Source organism: Taudactylus pleione, unplaced genomic scaffold (genome assembly GCF_031769625.1).
Source record: "Taudactylus pleione unplaced genomic scaffold, aTauple2 ptg000342l, whole genome shotgun sequence".
Lineage (NCBI taxonomy): Eukaryota > Metazoa > Chordata > Amphibia > Anura > Myobatrachidae > Taudactylus > Taudactylus pleione.
The window spans coordinates 7371254-7395416 of record NW_028284743.1 but is presented as its reverse complement, the minus strand read 5'-3'; the positions used below and the strand labels follow the sequence as shown (position 1 = coordinate 7395416).

The 24163-nt window shown below is 45.9% G+C and overlaps 1 protein-coding gene across 2 annotated transcripts in view; it reads right to left on the bottom strand.

The window, feature by feature from the left end:
- Nucleotides 1-24163, bottom strand: part of RBM27 (RNA binding motif protein 27) — a 128796-nt gene that overhangs the window by 25803 nt on the left and 78830 nt on the right. For both annotated transcript variants that reach the window (XM_088443985.1, XM_088443986.1), the window contains exons 12-15: nucleotides 17680-17928; nucleotides 7025-7171; nucleotides 6080-6202; nucleotides 1961-2035 (exon numbers count right to left, since the gene is read on the bottom strand). In XM_088443985.1, the coding sequence (XP_088300111.1) occupies nucleotides 1961-2035; nucleotides 6080-6202; nucleotides 7025-7171; nucleotides 17680-17928 (594 nt within the window). The remainder of the gene's footprint in view (nucleotides 1-1960; nucleotides 2036-6079; nucleotides 6203-7024; nucleotides 7172-17679; nucleotides 17929-24163) is intronic.

Here is a 24163-nt window from a genome sequence, read left to right as displayed (position 1 = left end):
GCAACTGACAGCGGGGGCTGACAGCCGCGCGCTGTTTTCAGACCCAGCAGTTATTTTCACCTCTCCTGCTAGTCAGGAGAGGTGTGTTACTCACCGGGCTGCTGCGGCCAGAGCGCTGGGCAGTGAGGGGAGAGCGGGGACCCGGACACAAGCCCGTGGTAGCTGTGGCGGGCCCCGCTGAGTCTGATGACTCCTAACTGCCTAAAGCAGCCTCCCCTCCATAGGGTGACCGGACACAGGCTGCAGTAGCCGTGTGGTCCCCTCTCTGGCGGCTCCCACGATGCAGGCAGACTGTCACAGCTAACAGTCTGCCTGTCCTCTTGTGATTTTGATTCTTTCTATATAAAATTAATATAAGGGCTGGAGACAGCCCCTGTGCACCGGCTCTACTCGGGCACATTCTAAAAACTGGGGTTGATGGGGCATAGAGGGGGAGGAGCCAGTCACACTTGTAGATTTTTAAAGTGCCAGGCTCAACTCAACCCACCGTCTTTACCCCACTGTCATGAAGCTCCAGTGTCCCCTAGTGGATGAAGGAGAAATTTTAAAATGATATACAAGGACTACAAAACGGTCATAACCTAGTATTTCCAGGAAGTACAAGGGCGGAATCTGAGGTGATGTTAAACCCATCGAACAACCTAAGAATACCAGTAGGTCCTGAGCTACTCTGATGAAGTATAAATGATTGGCCAGCACAGGAAATATGTAGACTAGGTCCAACGGCTTGCAGGGATTAGGGGGCAGACAGCAAAAACAAACTGGGAAAAAATAAAATATGCAAAAGACTATGAGCCGTATTCAATTTGAACGGACCCGCAAAACTTTTCTGCCTCCCGGACTTTTCGCCTACTTTGCCTGTTTTACAGGTTGAAAATTATCGCGCGCGTGCCCGCGTATTCCCATATTCAATTTGAAAGTAGCGAAAACGGGAAACGGCGAAACTTAAACAAGTGGAAAGTCCTGTCAGATTTGGGGAAATCAGCCTGACACCCCCCCAAAAGATGCTCTGACATGGGGGTTAGCTATGGTTACCCCCCCGATTTGGCTTGCTGAAGGTATTTGGTTTCTTTAAACGGGCTCAATAGCTGCTAAATAGCGTTTTTGTATAAGTGGTAAAAGAATAGTACTGAGGAGGTTTTTTGTTTTTTTTTTGCAGAAAATAACTCATCCCAGCAAATTTGGGGTACTTGAAAATGGGGGACAGCATATTTAAAAGTTGCTAAAAAATTTTTGGGGTGTTCCTAAGTTTTGTTTTTTTTTTTAAATTTTGACGCAGTTTACCTTTGGGGGACTGTCCGAAGGCTGCACAGGGGTTCCTGCAACGTTGCACCCCAAAACCCCAATTCTGCACTTTTTTCCGCCTGCTGTTTATAGGCAAATCTTTTTCGCCTATTACATTGCACTGACTTTCCACCTAGACGGAAAGTCTTTCAAATTGAATATGGCGATACTTTTCCGCCTGGTGAAATGACGTCATCGGCGAAAGGTTTTTTTGCAGATTCCGGCTTTTTGCTCCAAATTGAATACGGGCCTATATCTGGTCATCCACCCATAATACACCAATTAGAACTGAATTCATTATTACATAGTCAAATGTAAGCGTTATGCCAACACCAATCAAAAATGATGATCTGTGATCATCAATGAATGGCCATATGTCGGGGAATCTGGGAAGTTCATCATTAAAAATACCTTGCCAATGCCCAAAATGTTGCTTTTTCTGATCCCCCAGCCCCTGCAGACAGCGGAATTGCCCTGATACAGGCTAGGTTTATGGACCCCATTAAGCAATTTAGCGCACTGACAATACTAAGATGAAGTAGAGAAAGGATAACCTTCATTAAGTCCCAAGTTTTAAAAATTCTTAGTGGCAAACACAAAACACCAGAGTATACATCAGTAATAAACAGTGTTCTTCCAAGCAGACACATATTTAACACAAATCAGGAATACATACCTTCTGATACTCAATTTGCTTTTCCAGCATTTCTTGCTTTTTCTTTCTCATATCCTGCTGGAGCTTTAGGGCCTCCTGAAAATACATTCACAAGGCAATTAAGTTAATGTGTGTACAAGTCAATGCTTTATACTATTGCAAAGTCAATTTTACTGAATCATAAACCCCTGAAGGAGAGAGGATAAGATGAGGCCTGTCGCGTTTGGCCGCTACACCTCAACTTCCCAGGTGGGGATTAAAGTAGCAGTATCTGTCCCCTTGTCTGTAGCACAAGACATTCTATTAAACCCTTAAGTTTGACTCCTCGGAACAATAGGGAGTAAAGCACTACAATGGAACCCTGAAGGCACCATCCTTTTGGTGCCAGGGTCTGTACGTTGTACATACCCTTGTATTCAAGTTCTGGAAGTGGTTCGAAAGAAGGAATTTTGTACTTTGTACTTAACGATAATTACCGTTATGGTAACATTTACCTTCAACACTCTTTCTTCAAAGTCCATAGGGCCCAAAGAGAGACAGTGGGGTGTAGGTAAGGACCGGACACCAAACCGGAGATATCGCTGATGAGAGCGCACTATAGGCACATGTAGGTAAGAGTCCTAAATGTCCAGTCTCCAGATTCCATAGCTAGTACAATAGAGCGGAGGGTTTCCATATGAAACCTGGGCACTCTGATAAACTTGTTCAGAAACTTTATATTGAGGATAAGACGATGAGACCCATTGTGCTTCTGAACCAAAAAAAGGTTAGAGTAATAACCGGTCCCTTGCTGGGACGGTAATCACCACCCCCAAGTGCAGCAAGAACAGAATGGCCGTCTGGAGGAGCAGAGATTCGCTTAGGTCTGATGGAGGGCCTGTGTAAAAGAACTGCTGGGGGGTCATCTCAGGAATGATAGGGCATACCCTTGAGAGACTACTTCTCACCCAGGCATTTGTGGTGGTCTGACGCCAGAACCGGACGAACGAAGAAGTCGGACTCCCACGCTGGGATCCTTGGCTTGGAGGCCTTTGTGGAAGCAGACTGCTGTGGAAAGGACAGACCTTTAGCTTTTCCCTGGTGCCGAAAGGACCTGAAGGATGACATCCGAGGCCTTGGTGTAGATGCAGAGGGCAGAAAAGCTGTCTTAGAGGCTGCCACGGTAGCCACAATCTAGTCCAAATCTGGGCCAAACAGGATCTCCCCACTGTAAGGCAGTGATTCCAAGGCCTTGTTTGAGTCTGTCAGCCTTCCATGAACGAAGCCAAATTATACAGCGGGCTACCACCGAAGTAGCAGATGCCTTGGAAGCTAGGAGACCAGTATCCAAAAACCAGCAACAGAGGGAAATTAGTTTTCTAAAGCATTTGCCAAGCCCTCAATGGCTTTAGACAACCAGGCAGTAGCCATGGCTGGACAAGTAATAGTTCCTGTAAGAGAATACACAGATTTGAGACAAGCTTCAATCTGTCGAGTCCTTTAAGGAGAATGCTGTAGGAACAGGTAAAGTAGAGCTTTTAACTAGACGTGTCACATGGGAATCCACCGCTTGGAAAACTTCCCATTTAGCGCACTCAGGTGTTTTGACAGCTTGAACCTTTTACTTTGTGTATTCCATGCCTCGCTCATGAGTTTAGAAAGCTGATCAGTGAGGAAATTCCGCCAAAACCACTGTCTCTCTTAAAGAGTGGCTCTTTTGCCTTAGGAATGGGCTCTGCACCTTCTATTTTGACAGCCCTCACTAGTGCAGGTATATTCAATTTTGACTGAAGCTCCTCCTCACCCTAGGAGGACTCCATGTGAAAGATCAGTGTCTTTTGCCTCCCCAGACGATGCCTCAGAATCTGGTGCCGGACACAAACAAAAACTGGATTGTCTTAGGTTGTGGGTGGGGTAGAGGGGGGGGAACTGGAGCATCCTGGGACAGAAAAGTTTGGTGTCCAGTCCTCCTACCACCACCTATACCTCCATTGTCTCTCCTGTGGAGCACTATGGACCCTGACGAAAAAAGGGGCAATATGTGGACAAGTCATTGAAAAAGGAACAGATATGTCCACATTGTCTCTATCAGAGGTTGGAGGAGTTAGGATATATTTGAAGACGCACTGGAACAAGGTACCAGTGAGTGTATATATAATATAAGAGTTTTGCTTAATAGAGACTCTAATCAAACATTTCGATATGTTAAGGTGAATTGTCTCCCAAGTGTCTTCATCTAGAGAGGCACCCAAGTCTGACTCCCAACAGCACTCATGAGTCTCTAGGAGTGGAGTATCCTGGACTAAGAAAGAATGGTAAATTTGAGATATGATGCCCAGGGGCCTAAAGAAAGCCGTGGGGTTTCGTAAAGAATCTGGAGAAGAAAGGGATGAAGTAATGAAGTGACTGATCTGGAGATATTGATAGAATTATGTGAGAAACATTCTGTTTCTAAGAAAAATTGCAGGGCAAAGCTACCCAGGATGTGATGAAAACGGGTGATGCCAGCCGTGTAGAGACCATGTGGGGTAAGTGACCACAAAAGAGGGATGAAACCATAGAAGTGCTTGAGGCAATGGGTGAGTAGACAAAGTGAACTTGGTTTCCAGAGAGTCCCATACAGAAAAAGTGAGTGTAACCGAGGGGATCGACGAGATGGAAAGAGGCCAGAGTTTCCTGGGGAACAACGGGAGGTTTGAGACCAAGATCAACCCATCGTTTCGTACCCTTAGGAGGATGCCAGGCAACCAATTGACTGAGTCTAGAGGTCTGGTAGTATTTGGACAACGAGGACAGACCTAGACCCACCTCTGAAGTGCTCTTGAAGAGGATCTCTCTACATATACGGGGTCTTCTACGGTTCCAAATAAACTTACCGTAAAGAGACTGTAAAGAAGGAAGAACATGGACGGGGGGTGGGGGGGGAACTGCCACAGGGAGAGTCTGGAAGAGGTAGAGAAGTTTGGGAAGGACATTCATTTTAAATCGCATTAATACGGCCAATCCAAGAGACTAATAAAGTCCTCCAATGAGAGAGGTGTTTTTCTATAGCTCTTAACAGGGGGGTGGGGTGGAGTAGTTTGCCTTGTAAAGGCCGTGATTAGATTTTGTAAGGTGGATGCCTATATAATTAATGGATTCCGAAAGCCAGGTAAAATTTTAAAAGTTAAGATGGAGGAGATCTAGAGACAGCTTCAGGACATGAAGGGGTAAGGCTTTCAATTTGTCGTTATTAACTTTATAACCAGATAACTGCCCAGAGAGAGATTGAAACAGGTTTGGAAGAGAAATCAGTGGGTTGGTGAGGGCAAGCAGGATATCATCAGCAAAAAGAGGGTTTATAAGAAGAGTCACCTACAGGGATGCCAAAGATGTCCGGACTCGCTCGGATACTGCAGGCCAGAGGTTAAATAATTAAAGCAAAGATCAGCAGGGGGATGAGGACACCCTTGTCTGATGCCATTAGAGAAGGATTCCAAAAGAGAGGTAGAGGGATTATGATAAAGGGCCCTGATGGCTTGAAGAAATCTACCTTTAAAGCCAAAGGAGAGCATTAATCATGAAAGGCCAGGAAACTATCAAAGGCCTTCTCGGCGTCAAGGGCAAGAAGTAGAGAAGGAAGCTTGATAGAATTTACATGGTGGATAAGGCCTATTGTACGCCTAGTAAAATCAAGGGCTTGGCAAGAAGGTATGAAGCCTACCTGGTCCTGATGGATAATAGGGGAGGATGGCATTTAGTGTGCCAAAATTTTAGCGAAACGTTTGAGGTCCGTATTTAAGAGGGAAATCGGTCGATAATTAGTTACCAAATGGGGGTCCTTACCCGGTTTCGGAAAAACAGTTATTTTGGCTCTGGTGGTGTCTGGGGAAAAAAGCTACCCTCAAGAATTTTATTGAAGGAATTCTCAAGATGGAGAATTAGAAAGCTCAAACGATTTATAGTAAGAGAAGGGAAGACCGGGCGCCTTTGAAGGTTTCTGAAGTTTAAGTGCATGGGAAACCTCTCGGTTATGGAGAGATTAAGTGACTCAGAGGTGGAAGCATCGATTCGAGGTAGAGCACAAGAATTCAGAAGTGAGAGAAGGGGGTTGATCCGTAAGGTTATAAAGAGAAGAATAATAATCTTTAAAAGATAGTTGATTTTGGAAGGGTTGTATACCTGTTTTTTTTTCACGGCATCCTGTGCATCTGCAGGCTTTGATACTGCTGTGTTCTTATTGTCAGTCTTTGAACCCGATGAGCTGTATACCGATTTGGAAAGGCTTTGGGAAGGTGGTAATGTCTATGGAAACAAACAGACCAAACTGATGCATTTTTTTTTAAGGAAATGGTCCATAAAACAAATTAAACAATCTCCAAAAAGTTATGTTAAGATAATTTTAAATTATAATCCATACCTATTGGAGGATAACAGCAAGAGTTGGTTTATCCTACCTTCTCCTCTATACTGTATGGGCACTCTGCGTAAGAGCAGGGAAATGCTTTATCCTACCTCCTCCACTAAACTCTATTTGCATCTACACAGGGAAATGCCTTAGCCCATACTAATCGTATGCGTTGTTCCACCACTCTTTTCTGAGGCTGCTTCGGCATGCACCTCAATAGGCAGAAATCAGATAGTTGGAGATGACACAAAGCTGCCAGTAGCTGTTTCAGCAGCAAGTTGCTCCTAATTAAACCTGCCCTATAGTGTCCCGAACCCCATGCACAGTGTATTGAACAATGAAGTTAAGTGTGGATTTAGGGGCAAGATCTAAAGTTTACGGTCCAGAGATCACAGTGGCCAAATCACCATGGCATAATAAGTATTACTTTTATGTAGATTAAGCAATGCTCATCTAAAGACTTAACATTTTATTTAGCAAAATCAGCCTAGACTGCAGCAAGGTGAATTGAAGATTTACAGCTACAGTATTACAAAAATGATCTAATCATAAAATCCTAATGAACAAAATTAGAAAGGTGTAATTCTTCATACATAGAAAGTACATTTCAATCCTTGTCAATGACTTAATGCAGCCAATTCCAAACAGTTAATATCAAGACTAGCATCACATGTATACAAGCAGTATAGATTGTATGTAAAGCTTAAAAAGGCACCTACCGGTGTTTCCTCCACTGGGCTATTCTGGTTAGGTGCCACATACATCGAATCAGACTGACTGCTGCTTACTGATCCCATGCGGTGTTTTGCAGGTAATTTATTAATGACATAGGACCCCTGGGTGAGAGGTTTGGACATTGCCTGTACCTTATAAAGTGAGATAACAAACAAAAACAATATAATAAGGTTATCTTTCTCATATATAAAAGACATGAACAGACACACACTATTTCTGAGTGAAGAAAAATTTAAAAGTAGACTACTTACAAATAGAGTAAACTGACTTTTTAAATATATATTAGTAGAACGGAAGAATTTTTTTTTAAAAACCCAGCGGGGAGACGATTTGTGGGCTAAACTTATATTTATGAAAGCAGCCTATCAATTTATTAGCAATTACACATATAATCAATTGATCACAACTCCGGAGTATTTGTATATGCTTTAGTATAATTAGACTGGTTAATTTATGCCAATCATACAATCTAAACTCCCTGCTGTACATGCTTGGGTCCACTTTGTCAGAAGTAAGCCTGGATTTTATAGACACTACAGTGAATGGAAGTATTTTTGGTACTGACCATTAAACCAATTCATGGAATTAATCTAGGGGACACTGGCAGACAATTGGGTGTAAAGGGCACTGTTCTAGAAAGGGGCAAAACTTTCAGAGCAAACTTGTTTGTTGGCAGCCTCCACGTCCTCTACATCCCACCATCCAATCTGCCTCAATGTAAACTTAACAAGCCCATAGGAGGGATAAAAAAAAAAAAAAAAAAAACTACTCCAACAGAAGAGTGAAAAAACATTTATAAGGGTGGGAATGCAGTATCCAACTGATGGATTCTAGGAAGCATTTAACAACGAGTACCAAATTTCTTCTTCTCTGTTCCTGGATGAGGGGCACTAGCATACCATGGTGGTGATCCAAAGACGCCCCTAAGAGAAGGAATGCCCAGACAAGGCCAGTGTTCGCAAATATGCACTATAGCGCATATTTTACCCACATATGAGGACATGGGAACCCACTTTTTCAAAATGAGAGGGTCCCCAGGGACGCGCTCCGCTGCCAGGCAATCCCCTGGCTTCTGGTTAGATGAATGACAGTCTTCGCAGCAGCTAAGCCAGGGGAGACAACAATGGGTGGAGTCAGCAGTAGCTCATACGTGACGACTGGTGATAACTGAGGCCCGGCCCTTGGAGTGAAGACTGTGACCCGGCGCCCGGCTTCAAGACGGCACCTGGTATACAGATTGCGCCACGGACCAGGCAAGACACTGGCTGCACTCCCTGGGACATGTAAGTATGTAGAGTTTAGCGCTGCAATAGTGCGAGGGGGGGGGGGTATTGGCGGAGGAGGATGTTGTTGGGGCGGTAGCGGGCTGGTTAGTGTGATGGGGTTTTGTCATAATGCGCGGAGATGAGGCTCACAAGGAGAAGCAAGCAGAAGCCAGCAGCAGGCTGGCTTTGTACCTCTAATCCCTGCCTCCTCTCCATTTCCAATACCCTGTAGCCAGCCCATTCTCCTGTCCCTGCTTAATCCTGCGGTCCCCAGTTCCCCTCCACCTTCTGTACATGGCTCCCTTCTACAACTAATACTGGCACCCAGCCCCTTCTCCTGTCCCTAGCTCCCCTCCACATCTAATACCTGGCACCCAGACCCTTCTCCTATCTCTGCCTACTCCTGTCCCCAACTCCCCTCCACCTATAATCTGACTCCCTGATTCTTCCTGCCCCCGGCACCCCACCGCGTCCCCAGCTCCCCACCACCTCGCGTCCCCAGCTCCCCACCACCTCCTACTCCTGTCCCCGGCTCCCCACCACCTCCTAACTCCTGTCCCCGGCTCCCCACCACCTCCTAACTCCTGTCCCCGACTCCCCACCACCTCCTACTCCTGTCCCCGGCTCCCCACCACCTCCTACTCCTGTCCCCGGCTCCCCACCACCTCCTACTCCTGTCCCCGGCTCCCCACCACATCCTACTCCTGTCCCCGACTCCCCACCATCTCCTACTCCTGTCCCCGGCTCCCCACCACCTCCTACTCCTGTCCCCGGCTCCCCACCATTTCCTACTCTTGTCCCCAGCTCCGCCTCCTACTCCTGTCCCCAGCTCCCCACCACCTACTACTCCTGTCCCCGGCTCCCCACCTCCTACTATTGACTCCGGCTCCGCCTCCCACACGTCATGAAGACGAGGAGCCATAAGGACCTGCAGGTGAGCCATCCCCATCCAGCTCACACAGAATAAAAAGGACAGAAGAGTGCATAGCTAGAAGCAGATAATTCTTGAGCATTTTTGTTCAAAGGTAAGAGAGGAAAATCTTTTTGGTATATTCTTAAAATGTATTTATTGGGTCGTGTTTTTCATAAAATTATTCAGAAACTACAGTATTGATGCTATTGGGGGGTATCAGATGAGCATTCTATGGGTATGTGTGGTGTGGTGGCATGTGGGGATGTGTGGTGGCATGTGGGGAGGTCTGAGGGGTATGTGGGAAGCTCTAAAGCATAAATTACAATGGGACTCAGAAATAGTCAGGTAGGACCCCATGTTTTTTTTTAAGTGGCGGCTCCCTGGGACCCACATTTTGTCGCTGCACGCAAGCCCTTTTGTCCCTATATTCAAACAAAGCACTGTGCTGCACCGCCCCAAGAGGTGCTTACTGATATGGTAAAACGGGCCAAAAGGCAATTAGAAACCGGTTCCTTTATCAGATAAATCTGTCGGAGGGTAGACGTGATCCATCTGGCTACAGACTAGGTGGTATTCTGAAGAGGTCCAGGATATAAGCTAACATCCCACTCAATGATCTAATTAATAATTTGTGCACTGGTCCCAAAACCACAGCAGATGGGCTTCCACCACAAACCGGCTTATGTGAAGAGATGCCCTATCCCCAAAAGGCTGTTTGCTTATTAGCAGGCTTTGGACTGCAATGCCAGTCTACAGGAGCTGTCAAAATAAGCCATTGAGTAGTTTCCTCTTGTTTTCCTGGAGACACTAAAGGGCATACCCTGTTGGCCCTTAGATTTGGGGGCCTTGGCCAGAAGGAAGGAACTCTTACCCCCCATATCATCAGAAAACATGCTGTTCAGCCAAGCTACGAAGAAAGGAAATGGCAAAATGTAAGTCCCTCAGGATTCTGCATCAGCCTTCCTGCACATCAGCCAGAGTGCATCTGACCACCATGACCATAGCAGAAATCCAGGACTAGTTTGAAGCTATGTCAATGACAGGGCCAACATGTCACTTCTCTGATCTACCAAGAGCAATAAGCCCATCTGGGAGGTCCTAACTGCAAAAGCTCACACAATTGCTCAGCCCACCTCTCTACTGTCTTGTTGACCCTAGCAACAACCAAAACTAGAATCACAAAATGTCCCTGGTACTAGTTTAATTAAAGTATAAACATTTAATATAAACAAATCATTAAGCTGTCACTCCTGTTTGCCAAGCCAAGAAAAAAAGGCACAAGAGTACTCTAATAATTAGAAATAAATGCATATATAATCTATGTAAATTTGAAAAAAGGGGAGAATGGAGTCCACAAGTGAAGATAATAGGAATTTAATAATTTAAACAAAAATGAGAGTTATTGTAAAACTTACCTTTTTTAACTCTCTTTCTTCGAAGTCCATAGGGTCCACAGGGATACCTTGGGGGTGTAGGTGGTGGTTGAGGACTTAGCACCATGCAGTTAAAGCTTTCAGCTCCCAGGATACATTGGTCCAACCCCCTATATCCCGCCCCCGCACCAGAGGTACCTCAGTTCATGACCAGCCAAAGGCCGAAGGTGGAGAAGAGAGAAGGAAGACTGGTACACACAAGAATCACACACTCACGTAGAAGGAGACGGGAAACCGGAGACCAGAAACAAAGCCCATGTGAATCCAGGTGCTTCACATGCCATGTGGACCCTATGAACTTTGAAGAAAGAGTTAACAAAAAGGTAAGTTGTACCATAACACTCTTTCAGGATCCATAGGGCTCCACAGTTATTCAAGGGTGGGGACGCTACCCAAATTAAGCATCCTGAGAGGCAAATGTAGCGAAGGTATAGAGCCTCAGAAAGGTATGAACAGAGAACCATGTGGCCGCCATACAAAGTTGTTTAGCTGAGGCACCACGGCGAGCTGCCCACAAAGGACCCAGAGAGCAAGTAGAATGAGGAGTAACAGTAGCCGGTAAAGGAAGGCATGCCTGCATGTAAGCCTGTGAGATAGTCATGCGAAGCCATCTAGCCAATGTCTGTTTGTTGACTGGCCATCCCTTCTTGTGAAATCCATATAGCACAAATAAGGTGCCTGATTTCTGAAGAGAATTGGTGCGGTCCACATCCCAGGAGGCCTCACCTGCCGATAGTTCTGGTGATTGAAAGCCCGGGACTACAATTTCCTCATTAATGTGAAAACTAGTAACTACTTTTGGAAGGAAACCAGGGAGAGTCTGAAGCACAGCCCTGTCCTGATGGAATATCAGAAATGGGGAGCAACAGGAAAGCCCCTCTAAATCTGACACCCTTCTGGCAGACGTCATAGCCAGAAGAAAAAGTCTTCGCCATAAGCCACTTGAGTTCCACAGATTCCAGGGGTTCAAACGGAGTACCCTGGAGGGCACAATAGAACTACTGACAAATCTCATGGAGCCATGGGAGGGACAAAGGGAGGTTGTATACAGAGGATATCCTGGAGGAAGGTGTGGACATCCGGAAGTTGAGCAAGTCTACGCTGGAATCAAATGGATAGAGCAGAGACATGCACTTTCAGTGAGGCAAGACGGAGTCTAGGTCCAATCCAGCTTGAAGGAAGGCCAGGACTCTGGAAAGCCTAAACACTTGAGGGTCGTAGCTTCTGGTACGACACCATTGGAAATATGTATGCCACACACCGTGGTAGATCCGCGCAGAGGCTGGCTTACGCGCTCTGAGCAGAATCCTTTGGACCTTACAAGGGATGTCTCAAGAGCCACGCCATCAAAGACACATGACCCAGGTCCAGGTAAAGGCAAGGACCCCAAGACAAACAGGTCCGGACATTGAGGCAGCAGGAACGCTGTGTTGATGGAGAGACTCCGAAGATCTGAGTACCAATGACGTCTGGGCCAAGCTGGAGCCACCAGCAGGACAGTGTCTCTGTTGTCAAAGCTGGATAATTGGCTGAGACAAGATCAGTTTAAAATTGAAGTGTGCGCGACGCCATCTTGCGAATGGCAGCTAGACTCCATTTTAGAAACAAGAATCTGCAAGATGCCATTTTGCGACCAGCGTCACTTTAAGTTACAACTCACGAGCTAAGAACAGATGGCAATGTTTTTGATAATCTAAATAGAATAGACAATGCACCAGAAACTGAGTGTTTTACATACAAATTGGGAATCCCTGTTGGCAATTGTAATATAATCCAGGCATTGATCTACACAATTGGATGTGTCTGAATCCTAAACAGGTTTTAGTTTCACACCCAGACAGAATGGCCTAGCTTCACAGTTGGAGGTCACATTTGCATTGCAGTCTGAAACTGTGAATGAGGATATTTTCCATCATAGATGGAATCTCATGCATAAACACCGCACATTAAGCTGCTAACATGACGCCCAGTAGCGAATGCACAATTATTAGCATCATGCGATTGCATCTTTCACCATTTCACATACACACATTGGACCTTATTCAGAGGCGACCGTATGGTCTACGACCGCCTCGATGTTTTGCCAGTGCGCATGCGCACGAGTGAGACCCGCTACAACAGACAGCTCGTAGCGGGTCTCTTTCCAAAGGGGGCAAAGCTGTCGATGTTGATTGACAGCTCGCCCCGTTTGGAAGGCAGGCCGGGGGGGGGTGGCAGCCCAAACGGAGGCGTTCCCATGGGAACGCCTGCCGTTTGGGAGGGGCCCCACTGACATCACTAGTGATGTCAGTGGAGAGCTTCCGGCTCTGACAGAGCCAGAAGCTCTCCGGGGCTTACGACAAGTGAGACCCTATCCTAGGGTCTCGTCGTAAGCCCCGATGGTCTCTGACCATCGCGACCATCACCCGAGCAGTCGTTAGAGCTGTGGGTGTTAACCCACAGCCTAACGACCACAACAGAGGCGGGCGGTCAGGATGCAAGTGGCTGCCCAGTTTCTGAGCGACCGCTTGCATCCTCAGACCGCCTCTGAATGAGGCCCACTATGCTTAAGACCCCGAATGAAAATACCATTTAGTAGCTAAATGCGCACGCATCTGTCCCCAGTTAACTAGCGTCTTCATATCAAACCCCGTACACGCACACATTACATATTCACTTACAAGGTTCCATTAGCTTTAAGATATAAGATTTAAGTTTGTTCGGTTAATATAAATGCTGTAAAATAAAGATATTTGGTAACTAAGGCTTTATACATGCTAAGAAAGCAGTGTTTGGTTTTGTACTGATGCGTACTCTTTCCACAGTATTCCGATGTAAATCGGTGGAGAGATCGCATCATGCATTCTCGAGTTATGGATCGCAGAGACTTCAAACAACAAAATGTATATTTTATGAACAACTGTTAGGATGACTGTTAGGGGGCGGGTGGGCGGAGACCCCTAGTTGTTGGAGGCTGGGTTGAGTCTATTTGAATCAGCCTGTTAAACGCTCTGTAACAGATGGTTCCCCCATGGGAACCAATGGCATAAGCAAGAAACTTCTCTATTGTCCTTTCTATTCTGGGGGGGTATAAACATGTGTGCTCAAACACTGGGTCTTTAGTCTTCTTGCTGAATGCTGACTGAGGGGTTTCTTGCTGATGCCTAACATCTGGTACCGGAAGCGCTGCGTATGTATACTGTACTTGGGTCTGTATAATTCCTTTGCGCCTAAATTGTGTCTGGATTAATTGCGTGTAACTGACCGTACTTTTACTTGAATAACACTTGTGCTTTGGAACCACAGATTCCAGGTCTAAGTCTTTATTTACTGTACGACTGCGTACGCAAATTAGCGTCATCCTTAGAAGGTATAGGCAGGATATTAGAAGGTATAGGAAGGTGTGTATAGAGGTTGAATTTTAATATCATCACTGTCTTGTTTGAATTTCCAAAGAAATAGAATAAGAAGGGAGACTGGAGGGAATAAGTACGCAAGCTGGAAGGTCCACTTCACTGACAATGAGTCTACAAAGGTTGCCTCGGTATCCCTTGTTCTGGACCCGTACACTGGCAGTTTGGGATTGCGTAGGGAGGCCATGAGGTCCACCTCTGGCTAGCCCCATCTGCTCACTAGGAGTTGAAAAACCTCTGGGTCAAAAGACCATTCCCCGGTATGCACGTCGTGACGGTATGCACATCGTGAGAACTCCGGAATGAACACTGCATCGATAGCCGGGAGGTGACCCTCGGCCCATGTCAGAATGCTTGACACTTCTGTCATTGCTGCCCGACTTAGAGTGCATCCTTGATGGCTGATGTAAGCCAGTGGTTGATACAGTAAACCTGTACAGGTTTTCCCTGAAGCATGGCTTTGGCCACTAGGAGGGCCCTGTCGACAGCTCGAAGATTCAATGTTGATTGGCAGTGTTTATTTAACCAATGTCCAACAGACCTGGAAAAAGTGTTCACTGCAACCCAGCCCCAGAGACTGGCGTCCGTTGTTAGGAGTACCCAGTCCGGGACCCAAAAGGGGCAAACCTTGGTTAGATGAGATGTCTGTAGCCACCAAGAGATGGACAGACGCACCTCTGGAGAGAGCACCATCGTCTGAGCTTTGATCCGATGGGGGTAACTCATTCCACCTGGAGAGGAACAGCCTTTGCAAAGGCCTGGAGTGGAACTGAGCATACTCCATGTCGAAGGTGGACACCATGGATCCCAGAACCTGCATTGCTGAGTGAATTGACACTTGGCTACTGTGGAGGAATCGGCGCACACGTAATTGAAGTGTGGAAATCTTGTCTGACGTGATAAAAATCTAGCATGGCTCCCAGATGAATCATTCTTTGTGAAGGATTCAGGTGGGACTTTTCCAGTTGATTAACCATCCGTGCTTGTGAAGGAAAGCAATGGCTAGTTGCAGATGGCGTTGAAGTACCTCTGGGGATCCTGCTAAGAGCAGAAAGTCGTCCAGATATGGTAGCTGTCGGGACGGTATGTAATCGGGTAGCCGACTGCCCGACTGTCATTTCCCGGCAAGGGTGAAATGCCGGGTGTCTAGATGTAGACGCCCGCATTTCCCCGATGCCAGGAGACCGGCGCCCGGCATCCCGATCGTATTGATGCCGAGCGCCGCGAGTGGACAGCCGCTTGGGGGGGGAGGGTTATGGTTAGGCTAGGGGGAGGGAGGGTTAGGCACACCCCCCCCGGGAGGGTTAGGATTAGGCTAGGGGAGGGAGGGAGGGTTAGGCATCCCCCAGGGGGACTTAGGTTTAGGCAGCGGGGAAGGGGGTGGTTAGGGTTAGGAACTTGGGGGGGAGGTTAGGGTTAGGCACCCCTAAGGAGGGTTAGGGGGGCTAGGGTAGGTTAGTAGATACTCACCTATCCACGATCGGGATTTCCAGCGCTGTCGTGCTTCCGCTGCTTCGAACGCTGCTCATGTCGGGCTGCCACTGGCGGGAATCGAACCGCCGGCCATGCAGCCGGTAAGTCCTAATATGTGTAGGCAAGCCGAACAGCTGTTAAAGTGGCGGCTGTGGCGAAACGAATCCCTTCTATGCCCAGACACTGTTTGATCTGGGCTGATCTTGCAGCGGCTGCAATATGAAAGTCGGCTTTGCTAAACTCCAGCCCCAATATGTGATCTGGACTTGAGCCACCAAAACCAGCCTGAGAAGCTCCCGGCTGCTGGATGAAGACTGACTTAAAAGAGCACACTGGTAGGAATATGAGTGAACTTATTAAGTGTGTTGTGTTGTTAGGAACAGCAATGGCCTTAGCAAGTCAAGTAATGGAGGCATCCATACAAGACAAATTCTCCCATTTACCCAGATCCTCATCAAAGTAAGGATCAGATGAAAGAAAAGCTTCTCCCAGGAAATGTGTTAGGTGAGAGATGAACAGGAAAAGAAATTAAGATTTCTTCTGTTTTTAGCAAAAAGAAACCACCAGGAGGATCCTTCAAAAGCCAAAGCGGGTTCTCTCGGAGAAGTCCTCTTCTCAGCCTGCAGGGCCCACAAGGTCCAAATCACCTCCCACCTCACCCATTACACTTCAGAGAAGTCTGAAATCTAATCCTCTTGGAAATTAGCCCTTGTATAGCTCTGAAACTTGCAGGGTTTGTACCAGATGAGGCCTCATCAAGGCTGTCCAACAATTAAACCATTAGGTCCATACTATTATGCATGGAGCTGACCAAAGGGTGGAGTTATAACTTACTGTCTGGGGGTCCACCACTAGCTGAGGCAGGGGGATCCAGATGGGGTGCCACTAGGAGGACAATGGTATGGGAAAAACAAAATATGGCCACAAACAGTGTAAACTATTCTGAGCAAATTCTGCAGACAGACACCTTGAGGCAGGCAGGTCCTGCCATCTAGCCTGCATTCTCTCCAGATCAGCATTGAGGTTATTCTCTAGTGTCGCAAGTCACACAGTGGCAAGTGCCTTAACACACCCCTCCAGACAGCAAACAATTAAATTCACACACCTGCCCCCAGCAAGTAAGCACAGGTGAGAACAGCAAGTGCAGCACTCCTCTGCAGTGTTCTGAGGAAATGGCTGACAGAGGGATGAGGGAGGTATTATGTTTGGTGGGTTGGCAAAGGATGAATGCAATGGAATAATGGATATACTCATCTATTTGTAATCTCGACCTGCTTACTTCGGACGCCTTCATAATTAATAGTACTCTTTCAGATATTGTTTTTTGGTGTCATGTATTGATACGTCAAGCTATTGTTTGTTGCCTAATATGGTTTCTTTTAACAAAACTTTTTTAATTGAGGAAGACTACCTGGCGGTATGTAAGGAGGGATGTTCGGGAGAGGGAAGAATCTAGCAAACAGACATAAGAACAGACACAATCTTCAAAGAAAGTTTACCAGTCTCCCCCAGATAGGAAGAAACAAGTTAAGCTTATTCTCCAACCTACATTAGCATTAATAGCAGAAGTGAATCAACCAATTATATTCTACTTTCTAACTCAAAACATTTTTATTTGAAATAGTTGAACATAATGGGAGCAGTTCATAGACACAACAATAATGGGTGCAGGGTGTGCAGTACACATGGGCCAATGCACTAATTTTAGTGGTCTCCAGCGCCATAGATAACATTGAAAATGGCGCAACCACTATTTTCCACAAATTCTGCACATGCGCAGTAGATAAAACCACCAGAAACATGGTGTGGTCACCATGTTCCCAAGGACCTGTGAAGTAGACTCTGGCATGGAGACTGCCCATGTGTCCACTCCCCTCTTAAGCCATCCCTGGGGGCAGCCATTTTGCTAATGATCAATATTTCATTAGAGTGCAATCCATCCATTCATTACAAACCAGTTCACTTCACAAACAAAACTTATAAGACATGACCAAGTGAGCTAAGTGATCAACTACTTTGTTACTAAGGAACGGAAAAGCTGCATTCACACATATTGGATCAACTCACACAACGTCCATCTCTAATGCTTGTACATCACAAGAGTTCTTTAATTCACAGAGTAGTACAAAATGCATCTCACCCCGACATAGGCTGTGGTATTACCTTTTGTAGGTGTCCCTGTCCAGCAGCTTGAATAGATGTCTGTGTGTTCTGAATTGTGTGTGTTGTATGGTGATGCGTCAAATGCTGTTGAGGCTGCTGGGAGGACTGTTGATCATTATTTTCCCTGTGCCACAACACCCGGATAAACCGATTGTTTAAAACAGCTTCTGTGCTGGATATCGCTCTCCTGGCTTCATCATTTGTCAAGTATTGGATGAGTGCACCTTCAGGATCTCCTTGGAAAGCAACCTTAAAATTCAAATATATACATGTTAGAGAACCATAAATACTTTTAAAAGACATTATTGTTTATTAATGACATAATGTGTACATTGGAGAGATCCTGATACAATCAATACAATGACAAGCAACATTTGTAGTTGCAGGCAACAAGCGGCAGACCCATGTCTTACTCTAGATGACGCCTCAGATAATGAAGGTTATCTACCTTACTGTAGCTTTGTGCTACATGTATTGGGATGCTAAGAAATATTTGGCACACTGATCTGCATTATATTAGCTGATAACAGTATTCAATAGAGTATAAAGTTAAAATTCACACTAAACAATGAGAAAAAAAAAAAAGTATGCCAATACTTATTTCATCATGTACAGAACACATCATTAGACGTAGTTTTAGATGCGCTCTCTGTACAGGAGGTCTCTGGGCCTTCCAAACACTGGCCAAACCTACAATGTGACAGCACGCTCTTTAGTCACTCCAATTTGTGTTGTCAAAGGATTATTACACAGAGAAATATAACAGTTATAGACTATACAATTGATAGCACTCCAGGTGAACAGTAAAAATAATGAATTTTTTTCCCCGACGCCAAGCTGTTTGATTTATTTTTTTTGTTTGCCACTATTCCGAGCAGAGAACCAAGAGATTATCTGTCATGAGAACATCACTTATCACATGAATATAATTCAGCAAAACGCAAACCGCATCCAAGGAATTAAAACCCTCTTCGTATATAGAACAAGAGATCATTCATCTTGCAAACATCACTAATCCCTCCAAAATGTGTTTGCAAAGCCCCAACTACAGCCAAGGAATGAAAAGAGCCTTCGTATGTAGACCTACAACAGCCCAAGCTGGAACCAAAATTTAGAGTCATTATAGATAACTCCTTTTCTTCAAGGTCCATAAGGATACCATGGGGGATATCATGGTTGGAAGACCAGGCACCAAACAGTTAAATCTTCTGCCCCTAGAATCTCTGGGTCCTTCTCCATATATACCCCACCCCTAGCCATAGGACTTCAGTTTAGTTAACAAGCCTCAAGGCAGGAGAAGGAAAAGAGGAGAAGAAAGAACAATAGTACACCAGAAACACTCTTACGTAAGATGAGGGAATCTGTGCCCGATAGAACAGAACCCAATGAATCCAGGTGCGTCAGGGTGGGTGCCCTGTGGACCTTGAAGAAAAGGCGTTATCTAGGCAAGTTTTCCATAACTCTAATTTTCTTCTTCGGGGTCCATACGGATCCACATTGATACCATGGGGATATCCGAAAGCAGTTCCCCTAGGGTGAGGGACACTCCTGAGCAGAAAGGAGAACTCGTCACCCAAAGGAAGCATCCTGAGAGGCAAAAGTATCAAAGGCATAAAACCTAAGAAAGCTATGGGCAGAAGACCACGTGGCCGCCTTGCACATTTGTTCAGCAGAGGCATCACAGCTAAATGCCCATGATGGCCCTACAGGCTGACTAGAAGGTGCCGTCACCGTGCCTGAGACAGGGAGATCAGCCTGTGTGTACACCCGAGTGATAGTAATGTATAGCCATCTCGCCAGCGTCTGCTTATTAAACTGGCCATCCTCGTTTGTGAAAACCATATAATACAAAATAGAGCATCTGATTTTCTAACAGAGTTTGTACGCTCCACATACAGTGCATCCAGAAAGTATTCACAGCGCGTCACATTTTCCACATTTTGTTATGTTACAGCCTTATTCCAAAATGGAATAAATTCATTTTTCTCCTCAAAATTCTACACTCAATATCCCATAATGACAACGTGTAAAATGTTTGAGATTTTTTCAAATTTAATAAAAAAAAACAAAACCTAAGAAAATCACATGTACTTAAGTATTCACAGCCTTTGCTCAATACTTTGTTGATGCACTTGTGGCAGCAGTTACAGCCTCAAGTCTTTTTGAATATGCCGCCACAAGCTTGGCACACCTATCCTTGGGCAGTTTTGCCCATTCCTCTTTGCAGCACCTGTCAAGCTCCAGCAGGTTGGATGGGAAGCATCGATGCACATCCATTTTCAGATCTCTCCAGAAATGTTCAATCGGATTCAAGTCTGGGCTCTGGCTGGACCACTCAAGGACATTCACAGAGTTGTCCTGATGCCACTCCTTTGATATCTCGGCTGTGTGCTTAGGGTCGTTGTCCTGCTGAAAGATGAACTGTCGCCCCAGTCAGAGGTCAAAAGCGCTTTGGAGCAAGTTTTCATCCAGGATATGTCTGTACATTGCTGCATTCATCTTTCCCTCTATCCTGACTAGCCTCCCAGTTCCTGCCACTGAAAAACATCCCCATAGCATGATGCTGTCACCACCATGCTTCGCTGTAGGGATGGTATTGTCCTGGTGATGAGCGGTGCCTGGTTTCCTCCAAACAGAACACCTGGTATTCACGCCAAAGAGTTCAATCTTTGTCTGTCATGGTCTGAGAGTCCTTCAGGTGCATCTTGGCAAAACTCCAGGCGGGCTGCCATGTGCTTTTTAATAAGGAGTGGCTTCCGTCTGGCCACTCTACCATACAGGCTTGATTGGTGGATTGCTGCAGAGATGGTTGTCCTTCTGGAAGGTTCTCCTCGCTCCACATAGGAATGCTGTAGCTCTGACAGAGTGACCATCAGGTTCTTGGTCACCTTCCTGACTAGGGCCCTTCTCCACTGATCGCTCTGTTTAGACGAACAGCCAACTCTAGGAAGAGTCCTGGTGTTTCCGAACTTCTTCCATTTACAGGTAGTGGAGGCCATTGTGCTCAATGGGACCTTCAAAGCAGCAGATATTTTTCTGTACTCTTCCCCAGATTTGTGCCTCAAAACAATCCTGTCTCGGAGGTCTACAGACAATTCCTTGGACTTCATGCTTGGTTTGCGCTCTGACATGCAATGTCGAGTGTGGGACCTTATATAGACAGGTGTATGCCTTTCAAAATCATGTCCAATCAACTGAATTTACCACAGGTGGACTCCAATTAAGCTGTAGGAACATCTCAAGGATGATCAGTGGAAACAGGATGCACCTGAGCTCAATTTTGAGCTTCATGGCAAAGGCCGTGAATACTTATTTACATGTGATTTCTTAATTATTTTTTTTTTATTATTAAATTTGCAAAAATCTCAAAAAAACTTTTTACATGTTGTCACTATGGGGTATGGTGTGTAAAATTTTGAGGAGAAAAATGTATTTATTCCATTTTGAAATAAGTCTGTAACATAACAAATGTGGAAAAAGTGACGCGCTATGAATACTTTCTGGATGCACTGTAGATACGGAGAGCACAAACTACATATAGGGAGGCTTCACCTACAGAAAGGTCTGGAGCCTGAAAAGCTGGAACAACAATTTCTTCATTTCACATGAAAACGGGACACTACCTTAGGAAGGTAACCCTCCCTTGTACAAAGAACAGCTTTATACTGGTGAAAAATCAAAAATGGGGAGCGACAACAGCGCTGCCAAATCAGAGAATCTGCTAGCAGAAGAAATAGCAAGAAGAAAAAGTGTCTCTGCTGTTAACCATTTTAAATCCACAGAGTCCAAAGGTTCAAATGGGGGTTTGTAGTCCCTTAAGAATCAAAGACAAATCCTACAGTGATACCGGTGGAACAAAAGGAGGCTGAACTCTCAAAACTCCTTGGAAAAAAAATTCTAACATCTGGTAATGAAGCAATCTTCTGGAACCAGACTGACAGTGCAGAAACCTGCACTGTCAAAGTGGCCAGGTGTAGACATTTGTCTAATCCTGCCTGAAGAAAAGCCACCACCCTGGAAATCCTGAATATTTTTGGATCATAATTCCTCCTGGATTCCATTGACCAAAAGAATACAAAACTCTGTAATAGATGAGGACAGAGGCAGGTTCCTGTGCCCTAATCATCGTTTGAATTACAGAACTGGAAAAACAATTCCCTTTTAGGATGGAAGATTCAAGAGCCTCGCCGTCAAAGCCAGACAAGGGAAGTCCGGATGTCGGCAGGCACCCTGTGTTAGCAGATCCTGCAGTAGAGGAGGAGTATACGGACTGTCTATAGACAGATTCTGTATGATGGTGAACCAATGAAGTCTGGGCCTAGCCGGAGCCACCAGTATTGCTGTTCCGCCTTCCTGCTTAAATTTCCTGAGAACTCTTGGGAGAAGAGAAATTGGAGGAAAGAGATATGCCAGCTTGAAGTACCATCTTACTGCCAGTGCATCCATGCAGGCTACCTGGGGACCTTGTGGTTGTGGCGTGATGCCATGAGATCTCTCTCTGGTAGACCCCATTTGTTAACCAGGAGCTGAAACACGCTCGGAGGGAGAGACCACTCTCCGGCGTGTATGTCCTGGCGACTTAGGAAGTCTGCTTCCCAATTGAGTGCTCCCGGTATGAATATTGCCGAGATGGCCGGAAGATGACGTACTACCCAAATCAGAACCCTTGTTACTTCCTTCATGGCTGCATAACTTCTTGTGCCTCCCTGATGATTGAGGTAGGCCACTGTAGTCGCATTGTCGTTCTGGATCTGGACCGGCCTGCCCTGGAGCAGGTCCTGTGTCATGACCAGAGCTCTGTATACTACTCGCAGTTCCAGAATGTTTATTGGCAGATTACTTTCTTGATTTGTCCATCTTCCCTGAAAGGTGCGATGACCTGTCACTGCCACCCATCCACAAAGGCTGGCATTCGTGGTGAGAAGCGCCCAATCTGGAATCCAGAATGGGCGCCCTTTGTTTAGAGGATTCTTTCTCAGCCACCACAGGAGGGAGTGACAACCCTCAGGAGTGAGAAGGATCCTCTGAGACCTTATCTGATGATGCTGTCCGTTCCACCTGGAGAGAATCAATCTTTGCAGAGGGCTCGAATGGAACAGAGCATACCCCCACCATGTCGAAAGTGGATACCATTGATCCCAGGACCTGCATTGCTAACAGAATGAATACCTTTCACTTGCGTAGCAGCGTGCGTAGCCGCAATGATAGATCCGCAATCTTGTCCTTCGGTAGAAACACCCTCTGTGCCTGAGAATCCAGAAGAGCTCCCAGATGTACCATTTGCTGTGTTTGAGAAAGTGACAATTTCTTCCAATTTATTATCCAGCCGTTCCTTTGCAGGCTGGCTATGGTCATATGAAGATGGTGTTGTAACCTAACAGAGTCTGCGCCAATATCAGGTGGTCATCCAGTTAGGGCAGAATTCTGACCGCCTGACGCCTGAGATAGGCCATCATGACTGCCATTATTTTAGTAAATACCCGGGGAGCCGTACATTGGCCAAAGGGTAGAGTCTGAAATTGGTAATGTTGCTGAAGGACAGCAAACCGTAAGTACTGTTGGTGGGATGGTATAATAGTAACATGCAGATATGCATTCTGAACGTCCAGGGAAACCATGTAATCCCCCTGCTCCATTGCCAAAATGATTGACCGGAGAATTTCCATAATAAAATTGGGTACATGGATAAACCTGCTGAGGGTTTTTAGATTTATTATAGGGCGATAAGCCCAATTCGGTTCCTGAACCAGAAACAGATTGGATAATAACCCCTTGTTGAGACACAGGAACTGGGACTATTTAGAGTTATGATACTTACCTAGATAACTCCTTTTCTTCAAGGTCCATAGGATCCACAGGGATACCATGGGGGTATTATGGTTGGAAGACCAGGCACCTGTAGCAGTGAGTGGCTCCCTGAAAAGTTAAGGTCTTGTCCGCAGTCTCGGACCAAGGCATCTATTGTTTGATGCCAACAATCCACAAACTGAAGACGTCGGCCTCCCACCCTGGGATCCCCCCAGGAGGAGGGTTTGTTGTCCGGCTTAGAAGTTATCCAGTCTTGCCGGTCCAGACCTCTTAGTTTGTCGCTTAGACTTGCGAAAACTAGTTGGCCTAGAGCACAGGTTCTCAAACTCGGTCCTCAGGACCCCAAACAGTGCATGTTTTGCAGGTCTCCTCACATAATTACTAGTGAAATAGTTAGCTGCACCTGTAGATCTTTTAAAATGTGTCAGTGAGTAATGAATACCCCTGTGCACCTGCTGGGTGACCTGCAAAAACAAGAGATATGGTAAGAACTTACCTTTGTTATCTCTGTTTCTACCAAGTCCATAGGGTCCACAGGGTTGACCTTGGGGTATAGGTTGGGAACCAAATCCGGGCACCACGCAGTTAAAGCTTTCAGCTCCCAGGATGCACTTGGGTCCACTCTCCCTATAACCCCAGCCCCAGCCAGAGGCACCTCAGTTTGTAAGTAGCCAAA